General features: G+C 37.8%; 1 protein-coding gene across 1 annotated transcript in view; it reads right to left on the reverse strand.

Moving 5' to 3' along the window:
• Nucleotides 1-8386: 8386 nt before the first annotated feature.
• Nucleotides 8387-25796, reverse strand: part of Adamts5 (ADAM metallopeptidase with thrombospondin type 1 motif 5) — a 36931-nt gene continuing 19521 nt past the window's right edge. The window contains exons 3-8 of the mRNA XM_075959260.1: nt 23316-23483; nt 15689-15972; nt 14268-14451; nt 13764-13939; nt 11505-11680; nt 8387-9814 (exon numbers count right to left, since the gene is read on the reverse strand). Coding sequence (XP_075815375.1) covers nt 9247-9814; nt 11505-11680; nt 13764-13939; nt 14268-14451; nt 15689-15972; nt 23316-23483 — 1556 coding nt within the window. The 3' untranslated portion in view covers nt 8387-9246. The remainder of the gene's footprint in view (nt 9815-11504; nt 11681-13763; nt 13940-14267; nt 14452-15688; nt 15973-23315; nt 23484-25796) is intronic.

Genomic DNA, 25796 nt, shown 5'->3' on the forward strand with positions numbered 1-25796 from the left:
TGCAGCTGCTTATGAAATAACCATCCTGAGCCTTAATATTAATTAAATACTCTTTGGCCTAATAGCTCAGGCTTTTTTTAAACTAACTCTCATATTTTAAATTAACCCATTTCTATTATTTTATATTTTACCACAAGGCTAGTGGTTTGTTACCTCTTGCTTCTTGGGCAGCTACATGGCATCTCTCTGACTCTGCCTTCTTTCCTATTCTACCTCTGCTTGGAGTTTCTGCCTTGCTATATTCTGCCGTGCCGTAGGCCAAAGCAGTTTATTTATTAACCAATGGTAATAAAACATATTCACAGCATACAAAGGAGAATCCTACATCAATTTGGAACATCCAAAAGATTTATTTGGAAGATAAATATGTTAATGTCTCTCAATATTTCATTCTTTTTACCTCATAGCCACTTTAGTCACTACAAATTCAGTTTATTTATAATTATATATATATTATATATATATTATATATATATATATACTTTTACCTTTAAGGTTTAGTTATTTAAAATTTTAGTTTTATTTATTTTATGTTTATGAATATTTTTCCTGCACATATGTAATGAGGTCATAAGACAGCATTGACTCTTCTGGGACTGGACTTATGAGTGGTTTTGAGCTACCAAACCTTGGTCCCATCCAAAAGAAACAAGTGCTCTTAATCACTGAACCATCTCTGCAGCCACAGGTTTAGATACTTTTGTATGGTAACCCAAATAGCAACAAAAGGACTGTCATTCTACTTAAAGTCAAATTCTGCAGAAAGATGAAGAAAAGGTTCTGTTGACATGTAGAAAAAAACAGAACTCTATATTACAGTCTATAAATGCATGTGATAGTGGTTTTTGGTCTATTTGTTTCCCCCCAACCTGGGAACTGACCCATATAGCTGGTCATTCTGGGATTTCATTCTTTTTATCTACATAATAGACATCAAAAGGAACTAATAAAAGCAAGACTTTTGCTGTATTCCTTCATCTACTAAGCGAAAGCCCATCTTACCGTCTATAGTGAGTCTAGGACCTTACTTTGAAACCAGCATCCTAGGATGTAAATCTATGGAAATGCGCCATGGCCCATAATCAATATTTCATGTTTGTTGAAAACATTCACTTTAATTGCACAGATAAAACAGTAAAATATCTAGAAAGACATGGCAGGATCTAAGCATTACAGACAATCGGGTGTCACAAGGATCTGTAGTTTCATTTCTAGGCATTTTTTTTGTTCATTGTAATGAAAAAGCAGCCCTTCATTTTTATGTTTTTGACCTTGTCTGATCCAGCTCATTGTGGGTCACACAGGCAATGGGAAGGGTAAGTACTGAAGGTTTTTAAAATGCCTAGCATCAGTTTATTAGTTTTCTGAGTCAAATTCTTTCTTCTCATTCCTGAAAGTCGTCCCTTGTGCTGCATATGGCACATGAGTCCATCCCTGTAACTTGCATGGTCTTCTGTTGTTTCTTCACTAGTTCACTGGAACCAAGGAGCCCACACATTAGATACTGTAAGGATATCATAAGGCTCACACAGCCTGCTGTTCATACTACAGCTCTTCTCTCGGACTCGCAGTTAGGAGCTCCCACCCTTAAAGATGCTGGCAATGGATAATGATTACCTCAGCAGTGCTCAGCAGTGCTTGTCATTTGGGGTATAGTTATCACATTGCCGTAGTCATTCCCAATGCTGGGATCAGGTCATAGAGATAAAGCTTATTAGGAAGCTCAAGCAGCGCTTGCTATTGGTCCTCAGCCAATAGAATGTTCAAGAAATTTCAGCCTTTTTAGAATGGATAAGTTATATGCCACCTGTAAAATCAATGAGATTGTTTAAATTTTAATTTCTTTAAGAGAAATCACATTAAGAATATTAATATCAATATTTTGTCCATTTAGTAGAATAACAGTATCAAGTTCTTTCTTAATGACTTGATAACCTACAGATCAGAGCATTCCTCAGTGCTTGACAGTATGTAAAATTAACACAGAGACACTCACAGGGTCAAAGTGTAGAGAATAAAAGACTGTGAAGCCATCAGCTCCAAATGGAGCATTCCTAGGACACACCTTCTCCTGAAATGCCTGGGAGTCTTCAGAGAAGACTGGCAGAAAGCTTGTAAAAGCCAAAGGTGGTTGATAACATCAAAAAAAAAAAACAGTGTTTTTCCAGATACAACAGATCATGTGCAAATGTGAATTCACATTGCTGGCAGAATGCTCAGGACCTCCACAGGCTCCAGCCTGACAAAATCCCAGCATGAAGCAGGAAAGGTGGCTGTGCAACCTTGCTGCTACCTGGGGAGCCATTAGCATGCGATAGCTGCTGGAAAGCAGGGATGCTTTTTTTTTTTTTAATATATGGTGTGGCACCCTGTAGTTTGACCACATACCAGGGCTTATCTTACTCCTAAAACTAGCTGGGCAACACTCACTGGACTCAATGGGGGCAGGGGAGAAAACAAAATCTCCAAATTCTGGGGAAGGAATGGAGAACGGGCTGAGAGGGTGGTAATGGGAAGAGTTGAGTGGGAAGGAATTTAAAATGCATTTTGTGAAATCCTCAAAGAATTAATAAAATAGTGCAAGAAATTTTGAGTATCATAATTCTAAAATATTGTTTGATATCAGAAGGAAATACAGTGTGATGCTCACTATGCATCAATGGCTATAGTTAAAATAAACATTGTGCACTGAAAAGTTAATTCATAAACTTACTGTAAAATATTGTAGAGCTTCTAATAAATTTCTCCTAAGAATCTAGGCTTACTTAATCAAGGCTTACTTAAAAAATCTTAACGCTTTAAGGTTATTGTTGGGAGCAGTGAGACCCCAGATCCTGAATTTCTTGCAATCCCCTGATCTGAGTGCCTACAGCTGCTCTGAGCACGAGACCTTCAGGAGTTCCTGATGGCAGGAGAGTGGTTTCTGGTGGGTTTGGCTGGGGCATGGCTATCTCTATATAATCTGCCCCTGAACACAATAAAGGGGGCATTCTTGGGGAATTCAAGGATGACCCGTGTCGCTGTCTCTCTGTCTGTGTGTGTCGGTGTATTTTAACCTCCAGCCCCCTTGACCGAAGCTCGCGAACTGGGTGCCAGGGCACAGAGCGCAGACACGGGGGCACGGTGCGCAGCAGGTTATACCTGTAGTATTATACTGGTATACTGACATGCCAGAAATCCACTGTTTTAGCTAAGAAAAACATCCTGTCTGTGCGCAAATAGATGATGAATGAGAGAAATATCAGAGACCTGATTTCATGCTAAAAATGTCATGAGATATTTAAAAACAAAGAGATAATACTTTCCAACTCTAAGTCACATTATATACATATACAGCACATACTTTGACCTAATTTATAATTTCTATTTATTATACCCACCAAAATAGCATTTAGATTTACAGTTTAATTTCATGCAGGAAAATGCTTCACAAAATAGGATAATAGTCCTCAATGAAAATTTATTACAGTATAAGTTCAAACTACTCGGTTCAAGTATTTCCTGCATAGCAGAGTTGGTGTGGGCAGTAGACTGAGATAAAGTGACGCTCTAAATAGGTGCCTCATATCTGAAGTTTGTCAAAACTAAGACGGCATTTTCATCAAGACCTGTCTCACTGTCCTAAGATTTTTGGTCAGTCAGCTGTATCACATGCCCATCATTTCCAGGATGTGAAAGTGTGCAAAGCCTCATAATTCTTTTCTTATTGGGAAAATATGTTTCAAGACTTTAAAATCTGAGTTGTACCTATCCAGGTTTATTATTTGGCTTTATTAGTATACACTAATATAGAATTTCAGTATTGGTATCACCGCTTATGCCACATGGGATGTACTTCTGTCATTGACTTAGCTACTTGCAATGTCTACTCTCAAGACTTCTCACCATTCGGTCACTAGGCCACTACTAAAATGCAAGCATTGTTTGCTAATTCGTGATTGTAGCAATGTCTGTGTCACATCTGAATGCACACTGCAGAACTGACATGAAAAGACCACGCATTCCTCAGCCAGAAGTCTAACTTGCAATACTACACATTGGCGAGTAGTCCTATTCTAAATATCCTCTCTGTACAGGTACCAGGACTTCCAATGCAAAGCTTAGAAGATGTTGAGAAACAGGCATTAAATAATGACTATGTCATGACATATTACAAAGTTTATAAAGAAAACACACACACATATTTCAGGAGACTGTTGACAGCTTAGGGATTCAGAAACACCAAGATCAGGTGCTCACTTTTTTCTTTTCAAGTTTTGATAACATGGTAAGTACCTTCAGATTTACCTCTGGTGAAAATGGACATTCCATACGCTGTCTTCCCAAACTCTGACAAACAGATTAGACAACTATTGTGTAAATTGTAGAATCATGTTGAAATGAAAAATTAAGTCAGAGATACTGTAGGTTTGACAGTTAACCACTAAAGCTATTAGCACCTCTGTTACAATAACAGTTTTTCACTGGACAAGACAAAGGAAAACGGAATGAAGAAAAGTCTGTTCTGAGGACAGATCTCCTAGGAGTTAATTCCCGAGGCACTGGGAGTGTTGCTTTGCAGGGAGATGGATCAGACGGGGCAGTATTATATTTTCTCTTATTCTGTGCAGTCCACACATGCTGATTAGTAGAACCATAACTTAAGGACTAGAGAGTAAACATATTGAAAAGGTGCTGGTATAGTAACAGATAACGATTAACTGGGTGTACTACTAATAATAAGCATGTCAAAGTCTTATTCTCTCCCAACATAAATAAATGCCTCATTAAATCCCCTATATATCCTCATTATATCCTGCATTAGAATTATATTACACACCAAGAATTTGTTAGGTGCATTTTTTTTAACTGATTTGGATGTTTGTATTCCTGTGTACTGATTGAAAAATGCATGGACTCATATTGCAATATGTCCCCATAGTTTGACTGAATAGAACTTATAGGTTGATTATAGAGCGATGTGCTTTGTGGTAATATTATTCAGCAAGCCATTTCTATAGTTCATGTAAATAAGAAATTATTTAGCACATTTTAGCTAACTGTTCAGACTGATCTTCTTGCTTGATTCTTGAGAACTATACATTGTTGGTCATTGAGAAAATTAATATACAAACCATAAAAGCTCTTTTCTGTGTGTTTCACTGATGAAATTCTTTAAATATTGTTTTGCATCTGTCTTGAATGATCTGTTTTGCTCTTATGATTCTTTCTTTTATTTTGAAGCCATGAAATCTAAAAATAACTGTAATGCCTTTGTATGACTGCATGTTTCACAGTAAAGAGATGAGTGACATTTGTACATTATGGCAGTGCTGTTTCACAGAGAGCTTTCAACTCTTTGTAGAGTTGTTGTACTTCACATAATTCTGACAATGAGCTGTAGTCATAGTGAACACCTTGGACTTCCAAACCAGCCTATAGCTCTTGTTTGTTACACTCATGTTGCTTTCTTGCTAACAAAGAAGTTATCAATGGATGAACATCAGAGTCAGGGTGACCCAATGAGCTGCATAGTGGGTCCAAGAGAGCTTGGCCTTATTGCTACAACTGGATTGTGCAATCAGTCACAGACAAGCTGCTTTTACCAGAGCTGTTCCTGCTACTTCCAGGTCCTATCACTCTGGACAGATTAATAGTTGTAAAATGTCACATTCTACAATGTCTTTCTATATCCAGAGACAATGTAGTCACTCATACTATCAGAATCACACAAATCCATTTTGTTTGAAATCATCTATCAATCTCTAGAGATAGAAGATACAAAGTCAGAGTATTTTGGGGAGCTGCTTCTAAAACTGGAAGATTTTGTCTTCATTTTTTTTATTCACGTAGAAGGGTGTACATATATTTCATATAATGCATTAACAGCCTCTTGTATGTGTTTATGAGTGATGTGAACAAAACTGAGTCTGTTTCTTCTCCCCAGATAAGGATCTGCTATATACCCCAGACTGACTTTGAATTCACGATCCTCCTACCTTAGCCTCCTAAGTGTTGATATTGCAGGCCTGTACCACTAGGTCTATTTTAAATCAGATTCTTTATTGTGGCTGAACTTCTCCGGGGTGCTTGCAAGTTGTATATGCCCTCTAGTTAAAAACTTGCAACTTGCTAGATTAAATAGGCATTTTTAAACTTGTGACCTGAAAAAAACCTATGTTATTAAGATTTAAATGACCTATTAAAATAGCGGTGAGTAAGGAGTACTATGAGCCACGGAAGATTAAATTTAAGAGAGTGGCAGATTACAAGTACACGAGGAATATGCACACATACACCTGTTGCACACAGAAAGCTTTCTATAAAAAAAGAAAAAGAACAATACAAAAGCCACCAGTAGTGTCTAGTATATAAACTCACAAAGTGCACTTTATACACAAACAGGAAGCATAAATTAAAAAATAGGACAATAGCAAAACATTTTCAACATAGAAGAATTTGCACATAATTTTTGTTAAATAAAAATAAATAATTTCAACACAGAAATTCACATAGCAGTTGGAAAAACAATAAATTACTTATTTTTCAGTGCTGCAACGTTTTTTTTGTTCATTTGTGACTCATCCCTCAATTCTTAGTTTAAAACTGTTTCCACAGGAAGGCAATGAATGCTGAATCTGTTAAATACATTAAAACAATGCTCTAACACTTCCAAGCAACGAGGAGGGTTCATGTGATGTTTTCTGTTCTAAAAGGACAAGGTGCTCTTCTATTCTGGGTTCTCTTGTACTTAATGAAACTTATTCTAAGTGACTTTTATGCAAGTGAGGTGAGGAGTTTGTAATCTGAGTGTTATCTTCCCCCACATTTATTCATCATCCTAAACCCAAGGTTTTTAAGAAAATTCAAGATAGACATGGAGAGATGGAAGACACAGCACACACTTACCCTTATCACGAATCACTCTTTCCCTCTCTGACACCCCCCTTTTCTGAATCTCAGCTTGCTGTGTTTCTTCCCTTAGGAGTTTTATATACATTCCCCCCTCAATGGAGGATTCTCCTTTTAAAATGGAGAGAGAATTCCGTCATACATACAATAGTGGTTTATTTGGTCCGTCCTCTCTGGGGCTATTTAAGTGTGAAGAGTAGAGCTTCATTATTGGAGGGAAAAGCAAACCCCTGAAAAATCTTCTTAAAATCCATGAAGATTACATGGGGAAGCAAAGTGGGTGACAATCATGTTTACTCTTTATTCTTTTAATAGAACCACAAAAGATAAAAATATGAATTTTGTCACATTTGAACTACTTGGTTCATATTGTTTGCAAAACATGAAAAATTTACCTTAAACTCTCTATTCATTCTTTTTGTACAGTTAAATAATCAGTGTGATATTTAATCTTTTGTCTTCTGACCAGTTTGACTGGATTCATTTGCTGTTTTATATTTAGAGACATCCAATCAATACCAGCCACCAGTTTGGTGTAGGTTGAATTTCTTTATGTAAAGAGACCAGACTAAAGGATAGTGATGTGTTTGGAAGAGCATTGATCTGTTTCACAAAATAATTTCTTTAAAACAAAAAATACAGTAAAATTGCCTTTTGGTTTCTTTCTGGTCTGCTGAGATAAAGGTGATATAGATTCATCAATTACATAATTCTTTATATTAAAATATCCTATAGTAAAATAAGTTTTAATACATTTAGTGAAATTTCAGCCAGGATTTCTTAAAATCCTTTTATGCAAACCCTTAACAGTAGGCACATTAGGTATGATCGCTATAAAAATTTACATAAAACAATTTGCTTGCAATATCTCACGGAGAAGAAAAAAAAATCCCAGTAGAATAAAACACATCATTTTATGTGACTTTTCTCAGTGGTTGTGCAGTCTAAAGGAGATTTTCTGTTTACGATTATTAAATATTTTCAATATGTGACCTTCCTGCACAGAAAAGAGACTTCCTGAAAACCCTTACATTCCATTATTTATACACTCGCTGGTATAGTCAAGAACTTTACAACTGGGAAAACTCTCTAAAATGGTGAATATATGCTTATATTTTTTAAATTATGAGATGATTTCTATGGTGTGGAAACAGTCTTATTAATGCTAATGAGTTTGATTTCTTGAAATAATAGAATTAATACCAATTGTTCCTTCTTGATAAGACTAAACACGAGGTGGTTTTAATATTACTGTTAGACCCAGTTTATACAGAACAGAAGTCCTTTCCAACCCTTGGGGAAAACAAACAAGCAGACACAAAGACGTTTAAAGGCTGGCTGAGAAGAGGTATGACGGTAGTGAAGGTGCTGGATGTGACAGATAACTTGATGCTGTGTGGCCTGTATGTCTACTACACATTGTGAACTCTTAGCTGCGAGCCACAGAGTAAGCAGTTGTGAAAATATAAATTGAAAACACAGTGACATATTTTTTCCTTTAAATTCCAATACAAGCAAACTAATTTTTTAAAGACCCTTGGATATTGATCACATATACACAGGAAAACATAATCTTTACACCACAATGATACAATTATTTGGCTGGCTGCCTGAAAAAAATACAGACAGTCAAAGGTTAGAGTAGTGGACCTGAGGATGTGTTTAAATGACCAGATACATACAGATCCTTTCTCCTTTTAGCGTTTCTCAGAAGATGCATGCTGTCAAAATGTGTTTTTGACTAAAACATTATCTCCTGCAGTCAGACAATATACAAATCTTATTTAACAGCAGCAAGTTCTTAATTTCCAGTAAATCTTCCACAGCTCTTTCTGGAAGCTAGTAGTTGAAATAGCTGCAGACCTACTTTGGTCAAATACTTTCTTATAGAAATATACATATACATACACATAATACATACATATATGTATATATAGAACCAAGTACATAAAGTGACATTCCAAGGGCGATGCATTTACAAACAGTAAAAGTAAGCTGTGTATCATGAATGAACATGATCACGATGCCTCTGAAGACATTCTATAAGAGGTAGGTGACAAAACTTCTCTGCCTTCTTCAACTGTCCTCGGTTCTACATTCATCATGGTGTGTCTCCTTTGCGTAGGCCCAGGGATGTTCCATACCTCCCACGTTTTCTGTATCCAAGGTCACCACCATGACATGAAGTAGTGTACATGTTTTGGTCACAGAGAGCAGATTCTGCCCATAATTCGACTCCTGGTGACAATGACACCGAGACACTACTTTCTATGCCTTGGGCAGTCCTTGTCTTCAAACCCAAGTATGTCTACAATGGTCCTCCAGTTATCTTTGTGCATGAGAACAAACCACAGGCTAACATTTCTTCAGCAAACATTGCTTAAATGCAGAGGGCCTCTGAGATAGAAGGCATCCCTTTGCTAATTTCCGGTTTGCATCCTGGCACTGCACCGTCCTGGTGTGCCAGCCCGTGTCGCAGGTCCTAGAGCAGGCCAGCCATGGGCCGGTCACCCACTGCAGCTGTGGAGTGTGTGATCCCACTTTGTTGCTACCATGGCTAATGACAGAGTTTGCATTTTGAGTGGACTTCTTGGGAACAAAAAAACTGTAACGGACATCTAGTGCTTTAGTTGGGTCTGTTGCAAGAATCTGTACAATCAGAATTTCTTTTGTGGCTGAATAGCCCAACCCATGCAAAAAATCATCTCTCTGGCTCCACCCACTGTAGTTCATGACTGTACCGTTGATGTCAATGATAGTCTCTGAAGTGGAGATCATATACTTGCCATTGATAAGGTACTCGCCATTTTTCTTCTTTAGGGCTAAATAGGCAGTGAATCTAGTCTGGTCTTTGGCTTTGAACTGTCTGACTTTTATGTGAGTTGCTCCTTCAGGGATCCTCACAACATCTGTGTAACCCTTACTGTAGGCAACAATGCCCACATGGGAGGTGAAGAAAAGAAAGAGACAATGAGATAGAATTAGTATATACCTAGACATGGATAAACACATAGAAATTTTCTAAAAGATTTCCCTCCTCTTAACTTTTAGTGTACTTGAGAGCTTAAGTTTAAATTGACTTTAATCTTTTTGATTGGACAAAGACAAAACGTGCTAAAATATTGCATTATATCTGTTTTTATTGGAATATTCAAAATTAAGATGATGCGAGCAACCTTTTTTTTATTTTACTTATTTTAGAAGTGGATCAAGAGATTTGTACAATCATTGTATCTTTATCCATATGTTCCATAGTTACAAAGATATTTATGTTCCTCCAGGCACAAGGTAGACTAAATGAGATTATAAATGACAAATCTGTCCTCAGTTAATTTCATAGAAATATTAATATTTCTGACATTGCCTTCACCAGCAGATATTAATAAGCCCTATTAGTGTGCCCCAAGCCAGGTGACTCTTGGTCTTTTAAGACGGGCTGCAGGGGCTATTCTTAGAGGTCTTCATATTGCTTCAATATGCTGACTTGTTTAAGAGCACAGGTTTGGTCATTTGTTGAATAACTCTGCCTCTAAAAGCCTTCCTAGATTTTATGGGACAAAAAAATTAAATGTAAGGTAAAATTTTGTTACTACATCATGAGTACTTACTATTATTTTAAGAAAAAAATGGGATTGTTGTCATAGCACCTCAATTAACTTACACTTATCAGGGAACAATATTTTCTGAAGAAAAGCACACTGCCCAATGAGAATTTGTTTGCTATAAAAATAGCAAAGGGAGCCAGGCATGGTGGCTTACACCTGAAATCTTAGCGCAAAGGCAAGAAGAAGATGACCAGATGAACCAGCTTCCTTGGTATACATAGCAAGGCCATGCTTCGAAAAGAAAAAAAAAAAAAGGAAAAACCAAACAAACAGTGGAAACAATGGAGGAAGAGAGGAAGGGAGAAGGAAGAAGCGTGAAAGTTGGGAAGCACACATGTCCAGTGGCACTTGAAGGAGTGGATGTGGGTGTGACCAAATTACATTGTACACATGTATGAGATATTCAAAGATATTCAGAATAAATTAAAAAATATCATAAAGGGAATGAAGAATGGCTCAGTGGTTGAAAGAGCACTGTGGATGCTCTTCGAGAGGACTTGCTTCCCAGGACCTACTTGGTGGCTCATAACTTTCTGTATCTTCAAGTCCCAAGGGATCAAATGCTCTTTTACTGCCTCCTCCAGCCCCAGGCACACAAGCGGTGCACAGACGTACACACAGACAAAACTCCCATACACATAAAATAGAACTTAAAAATATAAAAATAGCTGAAACTGAAGCCAATTACCACTTCTAAGTGAGGCTTCAGATGTGTTGGGTACCAGTTTATGGGACAGCAGCCACTGTTTCTTTCTGTCTCTAATCCTAAGATCTTGGCTCCACAGCTGTTGTAGTTTGCTTCCAGAGGCATTTAAAGTTTCCATCAGCCATAGAGACCACTTCAGCTATTCTCCTCCCATCATCATATGGGGAAAGATTTGCTATAGTCACATTAGACCTTCTCCTACAAAGAGCTGATGAGGGAATACGAGTCTCCCATATCAGCTTCACAGGAATCTAAAACCGTGTTTAGTTCACACGAGGGCTAAGGTGCTGCTATCACGTTACCTTTTTTTATTGAAGGTTCCGATAACCTTTGTACAACTGGAGTTGTCCCCTCCACATACTCCGCACTTGTCATACTGCAGCTTTGAGCCAATGATGCCGTCACAACCAGTTCTTACGCACTTTCCTCGGACACACACAGAGTTGCTGTATGGCCGACATTCAGTCCCATCTGTAACCTGTGAATGACAAAAATAACAGCAATAGATATGTCTGGTATTTGGTTCTTTGATGTAAATAAAAGTTATAATTTTGAACCTTTTATTGTAATAAATTATGCATTCAAAAATAGACTAGATATGACTAAGAGGTTAAGAGCATATACTGCTCTTGCAGAAGGCTCAAGTTTAGTTCCTAGCACCTATGACAGATGGCTCATAGCAATCTGTAGCCAATACATTTGGTCTTTTTAGGCACCTGCTTTCATGCACACATACCAATACAATAGAGTTAAAATAATAAAACAAATCTTAAAAGCTAAACCATCAAAAAGCAATCAACCATTCAGTTTCCAGGAATTGTAAATGGGAAAAAACAGTACATATTTTTATGAGGAAGATTCAGTTATACACTTTCTCTCTTGAACTTCTTGCCTAATATGTTTGATGATCTGAGTTACTAATCTCCATTTTTGCATTTATAAAACAGTCCCACTGTATCACCTTAACTTTTTATATTGATGAAAAGACTCTTAACTTTATGGAAGACTATAGATATCTGAACATCAGCAGACTTTAGAAAACAAAGATTCTTCTTCTTTGTCAATTTTTATAGCAGCAAATTGGAAAATTTAGACTGATTTAAAGCCCTGCCATGGTCATTGTATGTTGGACCTACAGGCATCAAAGTAATGACAAACAGATTTGTGCAGGAAAGAGTACCTGGGAGGAGTATTTCCAAAAGTTTTGGAAATACTTGGTCTCGGAATACTTGGTTCTGAATAAAGGAAAGAGTTATGTTGCTCTTCCAAAGCCATTTAAACACAGCATGTACAGAAACTGTGGTGTGCTTATGTTCATGCATACTCATATATATATTTCTCATATATGCACTTTAAATTTGTATGCATATGACTCTTTCAGACATATAAGTATGTGAATTTGTGAGTTTATTTGTAAACTGAAGTAGAATGTTGCTAAAGTGTTAAGAGTTCTCTTCACAGTTATATTTCTAGGTTTTTGTTTTTATTTTTTGTAATTTTTAATGAAATGTATTAATTCATAAGTAAATAGATATGATATATTAGTATATGTTCAAACTGGACATGGACGGACTTTTCAGCGGTCTAGGATGTAGAGACACAGGTGTACAGATACAGCTGAAGGCTGATGGCAGACGAGTTTTAAATGTGTTATCCATTTGAAAAGTTGATAGATGTTTCTAAACTGCTGCATGATACCGAAAATAATATGTATTTCTTTTAGTATATTTAGAAAATGTTTACCTGTGGAATGTGAGGAATAAATACACATCTATCATAATATAAGCAACTAGCAGGACTCTGATTCATGGAGAAGGTCTAAGATTAATTCTAAATCCTGTGCCAAGGACAATGACTTTGAAACCTCTCTTTAAGACTGAATATATGAGGTCCTTAATGTCTGTGCTACTGCACGCACTGGCTTTGTGGGAGCCTAGGCAGTTTGGATGCTCACCTAACTAGACCTGGATGGAGGTGGGGGTTCCTTGGACTTCCCACAGGCCAGGGAACCCTGATTGCTTTTCGGGCTGGGGGGAGACTTAATTGGGGGAGGGGGAGGGAAATGGGAGGCGGTGGCGGGGAAGAGACAGAAATCTTTAATAAATAAATAAATTTAAAAAAAAAGGCAAAAAAAAACAAAAAAAATTAGTTATAAAAAAATAAATAAAAAAAATAAAACACACACAAAAAAAAGACTGAATATATGAATTTTTAAGTAAACAACTGAAAAGAGAACTCTTTCTTCCCAATAGTCCTTTTACAAAATTTGCCTGGAAAGTGGAAGTTCTTTTCTAGACTGTTTTGAAGTTAGTATCCTAATTTATTTTCCCAAACAATGGGAAAACTGCACTTCTCAAAAGTGCATTTTTAAAGCATGTACTTGTTCTGTGAAAATGTTTTTAGCCCATTGTATAAAGTTTGACAATACAGAAATAATAGAGATGAAAATGAAAACCTTTCTAATGTAACTGTTCTGAAATTGTGACTGTGTTCATTTGACAGTCATAGACTTTATTCTATGAAGTAATTGCTACCCAAGATGCCTACTGCTCTGGACAGACCTTTGGGGAAAAGACCACATAGTAGCCAGTGCCCTTGGCTCTGCAGGTGAGTTTGCACACGTCTCCTGGCAGGACTCCAGCATACTTGGGAACCCACTCCACGAATGTCTTGAGTCCCTTTGCATCAGACTGGTGGCCATTCTTGGCCGCACACTGTTCATGACGAAACGATTTACCTAGAAAACAAAACGGGCAGCATTCATACCTTACTGACTTTAAAAGAAAATGTTAATGATTTCTGTACTGAAGCGCTTTCTATGCAGCAGTGTTTAAAGTACCTTGGTATGAACATAGTTGAAAACAAAAGTGCTTTCTCCTAGCCCTTTAGAGACACTGTTGTCTGTGATAATTTAAAAATCACTCCCATATTTGATATTAATTTACATATTAGTGGATCTATCCATTATGAGATTAACGCGGGTTCTCCAGCCTCCCGTGCTTATTTCTACTAAAATGGCTACTGCACATGACACATGCTGTTACTGATGTCAGGGAGCATCGTACCGTTAGGTGGGCAGGGTGTGACATTGCAAGAGCGGTATATGGCCCTCTTTCCTGTGCAGTAGCGGCCACTGTTTCGAGGTGCAGGGTTGTTGCAATGGCGGTAGGCAAACTGTACTCCTCCCCCACATGAGCGAGAACACTGGCCCCAGGGACCCCAGGATCCCCAGTTTCCATGGCTTGATGTCTGAAATAGAAAGCAGAAGATCTTTTAACTCTGGAGGGAAAAATTTCCCACGTGTACATTGGAGTCACACGCATATATCATCCGAGTGGAAGCTAAGGCTCCAATTAAAGAATTTGAGCCCGTTTCTAGGGTTAAGCATGTCATCTGTTTCAGGACCTTGTTTCTACCAGTACAGGATCAAAACAATCACCCTAAGTTGTGAGCACATGGCAAGGATTACGTCCTGTTTTCTCTGGTCATTTTATATTCTGCCTTCTGATACTGTAAAGCTCTTGTTTATAATCACAGACCCTTGTTAATATTCTTTTTACTTTCATCTTGGACCAATAATAAAATGCTTCATGCTGATGGCTTTGTAAGATGTTGGTTGGTCATTTACATTTCTTTCCTTCTATTTAGTCCTAACATTCTTTGGTGCCTTTGTTGATATCACACAATCTGTCTATGAAGATTCTGCCTCATACATGAATACATTTGTGCTGAGCCTGGCTGCATTCCCAATTAGATGCAATAGACAATGAAGGGCACCCTCAGCCTCTATGCCTACACACTTCATGTGGGAAGATAGCCCTAGGCACAAAACTCTAAATTTCTTCCTGTGGAGATACTACAGGAGGAATCTGAGAGATTATTATTATTATCATATTACAATATGAGCTATTTTGACGAGGAAAAAAAAGCTCCTGATTGCCTGCTTCAGGTTGCCTGACAAGACACAGACATGTGGACTGTGTGTTGCATTGTAAACACATGTCTTGGCAGCAGCCTCTGGGGTACCATAGCTGCTAACGTTATATGAATTTCTGTCAGGAAAAAGTGAGCATTTGGGACAATACAAGATATGGTCAAGGAACACAGTGTCTGCTCTGTCACTGTTTCCACACAAACTTCGGAAGACACGTTCTGGTAACTTTAGTAAGAGGATTTTAAAAGTGAGCTTCCAAAATGCACCACAGAGGCTCTGCTCTGAGGTGTGAATATGGGTCTATGCGTGAAATACACGTCTTGCCAAGAAATCCCTGTTGGTGGCAGGTTTTCCTGTGTTTGGCTGCTGGTAGGGCTGCTGCGAATGGGGAATGAAGTTTGAATAGATTATGGAAGGACAAAATCTCTTGGCTAGGAAATGAAGCCTTCTGATGAATGTGACCATGCATGTCCTGAAAAGCACTTCCTCTGTTGGGTCTTGAGGCTTCAGTTGACAAAAAAAAAAAAAAAAAAAAAAAAACACAACACTTACTGAATAATATTTTTTCTTAGTTTTGTCCACACACTTGCCCTGCAGGCAGATCCTGCCTTTCCCACAGGGCGTCCCCTCCACTGCAGGCAGCTTCTTGGTCAGGCACACCATTTGGCCTTGGCGCACCACAGCACACCACAGCCGGGCACAGACATCCATGCCAGGGCACACAGAATATTCAGGCCCAAATGTCAAGTTGCATTGCTGTGTAGCATCATAGGTCTGTCCCGGGAGTTCCTCAGGACCCAGAATCTGCTTCCGTGGTAGATCGAGCAAGCAGTTACCTAAGAGAGCAATCAAGATTTAGAATCAGCCTGGGTTTAGGTTTCAAACTTTGATGATAAGGGATCTAAAAATTAAATCTTCCAGGAGGTGTCAAAGTATAACATACCTACAGGTACAGGTCTGCAGAGTTGTGCTCATGGGGATGCAGTGAACAGGGTTGACTCTCTATTTGGATTCTAGGATTCTCTTAAAATGATGTACTCTTGGAGTGGATATGATGACAGACTTAAGACTGCCAGTGTTACTGTTCTATATATATGACTGTTTTATAATATTCAGCCACCGAAACCATCACAGAGGTGATGAGGAAGGGCTTGGAGGAACTCTAATGACAAACTTTGTAGTAACTATGCCATTTACAGCTACGAGCAATACCTCGCTGATGGCATACCCCCTTCACCAGCTCTAGATTACCTCTTCCCATGTGCCGGTAGTCTGTCTCCTTGCCACCAATAACACATAACGGCATCAGAGGTCAAAGTCTGGAACTTCCCCTTTTCACCCAAAATGCTTCCTTAAGAATGCAGACCCAGTGAACTGAAATCATTGTTTTCCTTTACCATACACTTAAGCATGGATGCTCACTGGCTTCTGTGTTTTCCTGATTCTTCCAACTTGATTATACAATCACACACTGATTATAATAGTGATAACAACTAACATTTATACATTCAGAGCTCTTTCCATATATCAGCTTGCAGGGAGGTTGACTTACTCTTTTTATTCATTTTAAAGACAAGTCGAGAAATATAAATTGTCAATAAATATAAATATGAGTTGTCAATTTCTTATCCAATGTTGCACTCAGGGGCTGCCATCCTCCTGCCATACCACGTTGTCTCTGTTAGGCATATAGAACGATATGTCATTTCCTTTCTGAGGGGCTGACACATGTTGGTATCTTAAAATGATAGATCTTGTGCCCAATGCTACAAAGAGCTGGTCTAGGGTCTAATTATGATGACACAACCATGCACTTGTGTGCTTTTAGCCAAGCTAGTTAACCTCTCCCCAATTTATTTTAGGATTCTGTGATATGTTTACTGTTTTCACTATGCATTGTAAAGGTAGAATTGGTTTTGAAAGTTCAAAAAAGACAGAAATGGATGAAACAATGATAGTTGGTTTTGTGTTCAATCGGAACTGAAAGTCAATCCAACAAAAGCTCTTACATATTAAAATCCTTGCTTATATCGAGAAAATAAGTGTTCAGCATATTTTGAGAGTACTGCAAACATTTTTACAACTGCACTCAAGTTTCTACAAAGAAACACACCTATTTGTCCATCTGTGTTAGAGGCATTATGTGAAAATGAATAAATAGCAAAGTTCCCATTTAACCAACCAAGCCAGAGCATTTGAAGAGGTAAAGCTCTTTTTGGCCAGCCAGAAAAAGCATTAGAAATGAGAATCTCGCCAAAGAGAACTTGGAGAAAAACATCAAGTTAAAAGGAAAACATTAGCCTCAAGTCAAGAGGAAGGAATGATAGTAAAACTCCACTAAGTGTTCTCATCAGTACTGAGGAAGAGCAGGCACTTTGGAACTCTGGGAAAAATGTCATCTTCATTTTTTTTCTTTTGTTTGAAATGGCTGCTCTGTAAATCAGAGAGAAACCTTAGCAGATTGCTGATGCTAGGACACTGGACAAATCTCAGAATCAGCGGGAATGCCTTCCAGGTCTTCAAAAGTGCTGTTTCCAGTGGTTCTTTTTTTTTTCTCCTGAGAAGTCCAGACCATAGACTGACTTCATAAGCCATGTGTAAACAAACAGGGCATGGGTCTATCTTATTTATAGTGAACCAGAATACATGATCATCTCCAGATGGGATTGATACCCACCATACTTCACAGGACATGAGAAAGGAAGCATGTAGATTGCTAAGAATTTGGGATTGATTTTTTGCTATGGATACTTAAAGATGAAAGAGGTCTTTTCAAAGTGTAATACAGTACAATTATCCAAGTACAATTAAAATAACAGTTTTTTTAAAAGAGGTAACACGGATGTGACATTTTCTTGTTTGAAATAAAATTATTTCCTTCCTCGAATGATTGACATCAATTTACTGACTTTTTAAAAAAAAGATTTGTGTCTGCACTCATTCTGCTTGCTCTATAGCAAGCACTTTAGTAACTTTGTTTTATATTTAGTGATGCCTTTCTGTAACAAAATAGTACAGACATCTCTACCACATGGAAACCTTATGCCAGGAAATGACAAAGATCATTCCTGTGTTTGCCTCTGAAGCTCACAGCACACAATATTCAAAAACGATGTAATCATGGGTTATCCAGTCTGGGTCTTCCACTTTCAGAAGTACAATTGGTTTGGTGGGATACTGAAGCTAGAAATGCCCACTCTCAACATTTTAACTTTGGCCTTTATTGGAAGGCCACTGATGGTTGACTTTTCCTTTATCTGTTCTTTTTGTACTTTTGGTCACTCCTTCATAACTACTTCATGTTTAAAAAGTTAATATTAGTCTGAAATTCTACCTGGGCTTTGTTTTGTTCGACTGTCAAATTGTGCTTTCCTCGTTCCCTTCCTTTCTCCCTCCCTCCCTCCCTCCCTCCCTCCCTCCCTCCCTCCCTCCCTCCCTTTCTCCTTCCTTCCTTCCTTCCTACTTTCCTTCCTTCTACTCTCCCATTTGGCGTATATAAAATATAAAGTCAGCAGGCATATATGCATACCAGGCATGTTTTCCCATGCATACAACATTAAAAATATGAAATAAGGCCAACAACTCAAAATCAAAATATCATTTGAAATGGTTAAATGGAAGAACGATTGTTTTTCCTTGGGCTCTATAGTCCACCAGTAAATAAAGAAAGGTCCAACTTGCCTCCAGGAAATAGTACCTAAAACATTTAGATGCTGTTTAGGGCTGTCTGCTTTGTTAATAATAAGAAGAAATTATGGGCTGAGGTTTCTCATCTTTTTCTCTTTTTTAGTACTTCAGTTATTTCCATCTTCTCTTGTGACACTCACGTATAAGATTGAGCATTGACCCAAATAGCTGCAGGTTGGACAAATGCAATGAATGACCCTGGAAAGTGTCTGAGACCTCACAATGCTTTCTCTTCACCCTGTTTGTTTCTAGCTTCGGCTTCCAGTCTTTGCATACCTTCTCTGAGGTCCTCGGATGCATGTCTAACGTTAACAATGAGAAGTGCATTATGAGAACATTGCCAAAGGAACTGATGATGCTGACTGAAAATGACTCTGAACTCTGAAGCTGTTGGAAGCATTATATGGTCATCATCATATACAACAGTGAAGGAATGAGGTCAAGCATGCTCCACAACATATGTTGATACAAAGCTATAAATTATGGCCTTAGTGTATGCCTTATTTGCTCATATTTTCAAAAACATACTCTCTGTGAGAAACCAAGATATAGCAATAATAGGCTTCACATTTCTTAATTTCACCCTAAAAGCTGGCTTTATATCTTTATTACTATTCCTATAGTTGGAAATTAACAAAGAAATCAGACATATAGCTTTCCATTTCTATTTTCTAACAAAAGTTCTTTGCTTGTTGAGTGGCTGTAACCTTAGTTCTTTAAGTAAACGATAAGAAAATTTGGGTAACCCTCATACATTTCCCTTATCAGCATAGGTTGCTGGTGTTATTGAGCTGTACCCAAATGGCCTTTCTCATAGTTTCTGGATGTAGCAAACAAAACTATCTCCTTGGGCTCATTCAAGGTTAGGAAACCTTTGGTAAAGGAAATTCAATAACCTGCATTCCTTGCACAAATTCTCTGCCTGTGCTTACCACTATTTCCAAGGCTCACACTCCCAGCCAGCCTGCCTTCAGCTAACTTGTATAAACACTGCAACATTTGCAAGGGTGGGGGAGTCCCATGAGGCAAGGTTACTTCTGTTCCGAATCACAAGTCTCCAGATACAGTTACTTTAGAGTGTGCACTTTGGCTTCCCAGTCATAACCGAACCACTGCACATTTCTCCTTGGACCTAAATCAGGAAACACTCAGTACTAATGAATTTAAATCTGGCAGCAGTAGAGTGCTACAAATGCTCAGCTACTTATGGCTAATAATTTTAAAAATAAATCAAATGCTTTGAGTTTAATTTTACTCTAGCTTCTCTTTGCTTCCACACTGCTGGAGGTGAAAGTAGGAAGGATGTGATGTCACACAAAACATGTGTTTTCAGATCATGTGCTCTGTAGACACCACCAAAACATTGGACACGTTTGGTGACAGTCCCGACTTAAATACACAAGTTTTGCTGCCTTTACTAAGTGTCTCAATTTAACTTTCCTAAGTAGCTGAAAGTCCATCTTATCTCTCTAGGAATCACTGCATCTGGCCAAAGTCTCTCTAGGAATGAGAGAAGTATGATGGACGTCACATTGTTGATGTGTAGAAAAGTGGCACCAGGTTACTAAACATTTTTTTGTTGGCTGGTTGGTTGGTTTTAGGTCTGCTGTTTACCGATTTTGTTCCTTCTTTCTTGTCAAGTGAGCTCACTTGTCCTCAGTTTATCTCTGTCAGTTTATCTTCCTTATGTGTTGCTGTAAAGATTTAGTGACCTAGAAAATTAAATTCCAAGCACAAGGTTTTTGAGTGGTTACTTCATTGGCTTCCTATAAAGAACATGTAAAATAAGTGGTATGCTATGGGGTGATGAAATGTTAGTCTTTGAACCAAGTGTGTCTGTGTGCTTGTTTTTAAATCATCTTGGACTTAAGGTTTTTCCTTGATTTTCTAAGTTAGTAGTTCAAATGTCAGTACTCTAATCATCTGAAAAAATGGGCTTGCCAGTTCCTGCTACCATACTTTCTCTTAAACTGACTTATAGGTACTTTAAAATCAAAATTACGAGGTTATTGCATTTTTCAGCTCTAATTTAAATAACAGAGCTAGAGAGCCACTTCTGGAATACTATATCGGGGAATGATCTTTTGACGGGAGCTGTGGCTGAGGTTGCACTGCACACCACCTTTCCTTATTCTGAAATTACCTTCATCATTATAAGTGATTGAAAACATATAATTTTTCATTCTTGGTTGAAATGAAAGACCACCTAACAGAAATCAACATATTCAAAAGTGAAAGTATCTAGATTTGATTAAATAAGTAAATATTTTCTTGTCCAGAGAACCCTGGCAATTCCCTTGTTTATTTAATTCACATCTGGGAGACTCAGACAATCTTTATTAGTGCAAGCGAATATGATCTGTTTCTACTATGACTGTGTTCTTAGCTGGTCTCTATCAGAAGTCCTTTTGAATAGAAACTGATCCAAAAATGGAAGTTTTGTGAAATTAAAAACCAAGATTATAGACTTTTAAAATATAGAAATTCTGTTAAAAGGTAAAGCAATTCTGGAATCATAGTTATTGCATTGAAAGTAAGACCCTGAGTTCCACAAATGTGAAATAAAGAAATCCTTCTAAAATTACAGACAAGGGAATACAATTCCACACTGCTTTATGCCCAAGCTAATATGCACATGAGGGGAAAAGCTGGCCTATTTTTGCCATCAGAATTTGCTGCCTTAACAACTTGATCCATTCATTTAGAGATGCATGGCTGAGACCAGCCTTTTAGAATGTGTAATACATAATTCAGAAGTAAAATACTCTTGCTGTTTTTTAAAAGATGAAGCAGTAAGGTTAGTATCAGGAGTAGAGAGTTAAGATTCTATGAGAGAGAGACCTTCTCAGGGAGTGACTTGTTCAGTAATGATTACAGAAGCATCCACTTCAGAATTTGGCCAGCACAATAACCAAATTAAAGAGAATTGCCATTTTATTTTAGTGAAAAGGAAAAATAGATGGGTCTTGGTAATGTTACTAAGTCTTTGAAATATAGACTGAGTTTTCCACTATTAAAGGTATTTATTTGTTATTGATAAAAATAATTGTGTTTTTTTGTATTCTTGTGTTTTGTTTTTTGAGTCATGGCTTTGCTTTGCATCTAAGACTGCCCTGGACCTCCCAGTCATCTTGTATCAGGCTGCAGAGTGCCAGGTTTACAGGTTTGCACTACCATGATGCTAATATCAGAAGAACTTCCAAGCAAGGCTAGAGATAGATTACTTTTAAGATTATGAAATGTAAATTCTAGAATCCATGGGAGATTTACCAGTTCAACACTAATATAGGGAAGTATGAAGTAAAATGAACACATTTTGAGTACACAGCATAAAAGGCACCGTGTAGAAAGCATCCCTGTATTTGAGATGAATTTAATTTATTGATTGTTTTGGCACTCTTTAGTTGAAGTTAAAAATGCCTAACACATTGAGATATCAGGTGATTATAAATCAAAACTTTTTGAAAATTAGGGTAAAGATTAAGGGTATAGATTCCCTTAATCCTGCTTTGAACAATGACTCATAGAACATTTATGGAAATTGTTATTATCTTCAAAATCCAAGACTTAGCCACCTGTTTCAGAAAGAGACACCCTTTAAGAGAGCAGAAAGAAGACAGAACACACTCTTTCCTGAAAGCTGGGGCAAGTTGAATTCTATGATCTCAAGGATTCCTTCCAACTGTGCACGTCCAGCCTGCCTCATATCTATGATGCTAAAACAGTAAAAGATGAGAGGAAATTTGCAGCAGCTTGTTCTGTGGACTACTTAGGGGGCAGGATTTATTATTTCTAGAAATTATGACTTCCTCTGTACTTTCATATGACTTACAGCGCTAATCCTAGTCTTACAGAGTTTAATAAAGTATGTTATGTTCTTGAACTGCCTGTAAAGGATAAAGCCAGCAAATTTCCTTTGAAGTTCTTAAAGTCGCTTCCCACCATGGTTTTGCTATTTTTGTCCTGTAGTTTTTATTCTACTTCCAGGAGAATCTGTTGTCAGGATGAATTCAAAATTTTTTAATCAATGAATATCTAAAGAGCTTCCTTTCCTGGTTTTATGTTACTATAAAGAGAATCCAATAGAATTATGGATTCTTAACCAAACCCTTATAATAGACATGCAACAGATGATTCTGAGATACATTAATACCATGAAAGCCAAGATGTCAATCAATGTTCTCACAGGAACTTACTGGTGAAAGAGGAAATAAAAGATAGGTTTTCAGAGCACCCACTGCTAGGCGTTCTGTGTGGTCTTCCGCACTGTTTCCCTTTTGAACTTTTTAAGTCAACAGCAAAATTACCATAGCTGTAACGCCACCAGGGATGCTGGCATTGTATGCCAAGAGGCAATCAATTTGCTTGCTTCTCTTCTGAAACTGTCTGAGCAACCATTGTCTCACAAGATGACTGGAGCATTATGAGGCCATCATGATGCAAAAATCTGAACCTGTTTTCATGAATCTCTGTTGTCCTTAAAGCTACATACCATGACCATCATCCAGGAATTCTGTAATGGTGGCTGAAGTGCATTTAGACCATGGCTTGGATGCATCAATGCTGGTGAGGATTGAAGACATTAAACGCTTGTCCTCTGTGGAACCAAAATTCTCTTCACAGAATTTGGAATCATCATGGGAGAGGCCAAGTAAATGTCCTAGGGAAGAGAAGAGAGAGTGAAAATGACATGAGAAAGAAAAGAATTGCCGATTACAGATGACTCGAAAGTTCTACTTCCACCTAACAATACATTACCAACCACATCTTCATTTTTTTGGGCACCTAATCAATGGCGACTTTAACAGTCTGCATATCCAGACTGATCCTCAGGGCATATGAAAGTTGCTTTGGGTGAACATTTGGATGAAAATTGAAAACGTAAATGAAGTAGATAATCCCAAAGTCCATCTGGATCACATATGCTCACTGACATGTAAAACCTCATTTAGAGTCATGAATTTCGGAGGCCTCTATGGGATTATGTCATAGCCCTCACCACGTATTATTTTTATTGTTAGCATTCTGCCTTCTCTGATCAACTGCAAGCCTCAGAAGATCTAAGTACATTTCCCACATCGACAGCTAAAACCTTTTTATCTGACTTAATGCTGTGCACACAGCAAACAGTAGATGGTTTTTGAATGTCAATGACTTCTGTTTTCTTTGTCAAGTACATAAGTAATTCTCTGAGACGACCCAAGGAGAGAAAAAAAAATAAAAAGTACCGTTTAGATACTTTCTTGTTGTGTGAAATATCATCCCTCTTCACGCATTGTTTATTACAGCTATTTAGTGAATTGTATATAGTTACTAGTCTCACAAAGAACCTCTTGAAAATATGCTCATCTATATTGTATTATGGTTAAAAAAAACAATTTACTCATTTTGGAGTGCTAGACATGGGTGAAGAACAGGATGCCAGGAAGATGAGTAACAGTTCCAAGGCACCTGGCCCGGATGTGCGTACACTTAACCCTTCCTTCTGTACTTCCTGAAATTTCAGTCTAGACCATTGCCCTCTCATCTATCCGAGTATCAGTTCTCAGAGTGTGTCAGAATACTTAGATTACAAGAATCTCAAATTGCTTCTTGTTACTCAATTTCATTTTTCCCATAGCCTAAGGGGTACATTGACATTTTTCTATAAATCTAAAAGGCTTTTTAGAAAAGAATTGAAGTAGGTAGTTATTTCAGCTAAGCTTTCAGAATCAAATAAACTCCCCAACATCAAGAATAAGACAGCACAGCAGACTGGTCACTTTCCCCCCTCAGATTCTTATACAGCAAATGCACGAACACTGGCCATCTGATCGAGAGTCCAGTCAATGCAGAGCAACCCAGCCCAACAGAGATGAGATCCTCGCTCCACATTCCAGCTACTTTGGGCCAACTTGTTAAATCACTGGCACCTCATAACGAAATTATTCCCTGTGCAGCTGTCTGCTCTTGTGCTTGAAGTGAAATGACTATGATTCAGTGACCTTCCAATTCTCCACAGATTCATGCTATTTATTTGATTATTGCCTTCAGCAGCATTCACAAAATTTATCAGGCAAGCAAGATGTCTCTGAAAGTCTCTCCATCACACCTCATGCTGGGAACCGTTTGGGAAGTGTGTCCCACATAGCACAGGAAGCTAGATCACCCCTCTCATTTGTCAGTGGTGTGCAGAGAAGTTTTTCAAGGGTGTCACCATCCACAGAAAACATTTTTATTAAGATTGTTAAAAATTACCTAATCTATCCAGCAGTTGCTGAGAATTCACCCTGCAGTCCCTGGATTTTTCCAAGGTAGGAGCTTTAACAGCCAGCACAGTGGAGCCTGTCTGGAAGCTTCATGCTGGGGATTTGTATTGTGTCACAAGAAAAGAAAGAGGGAAATGTGCCCAGTGGAATCTCCATCGTGGGATATCTCATCAAATCCATGGATTACGTTTGGCAATATGTGCTTTTTGCATTATATTATCTAAGATTTTCACACATGTGTAATGAAGCCAGATTTTTTCCTTCCAAATTGATATAAATAGCATTTTCCAAAAGCATTTTTATTAGTGCGTCAAGGGATTTTCACTTCATTTGGAGGGTGTATTTTGGATTTATGGTTTAAAAGATATTATGTGTGGCAAACATCAGATTCACTTTGAGGAGCTAAAGGAAGGGTCTCGTTTTTGTTTTTGTCACACATAGTAGTAACTCCTATAAACTTAAAATTTTAAATAATATCAATCGGGCAGTTTGTTTTGAAAATATTTGGCATGACTTAATAAATTATTTAGTGTGCTATTTGATATCATACAATGATTTTTATCATCGCTAAAGGTTGCCACAAAAGACAGACACATATAAGCAAGTTCAGCCAGAACAGATTGCTGATCCGAGCACTAAGAAATCAAAGCTCCATCTCTGCTGCAGCTTAAAGGAGATGAGAGTTTTGTAAGAATCCTCCCATCAGGCAGAAACACTGCCTGAGG

The sequence above is a fragment of the Microtus pennsylvanicus genome, chromosome 1, assembly GCF_037038515.1.
Source record: "Microtus pennsylvanicus isolate mMicPen1 chromosome 1, mMicPen1.hap1, whole genome shotgun sequence".
NCBI lineage: Eukaryota > Metazoa > Chordata > Mammalia > Rodentia > Cricetidae > Microtus > Microtus pennsylvanicus.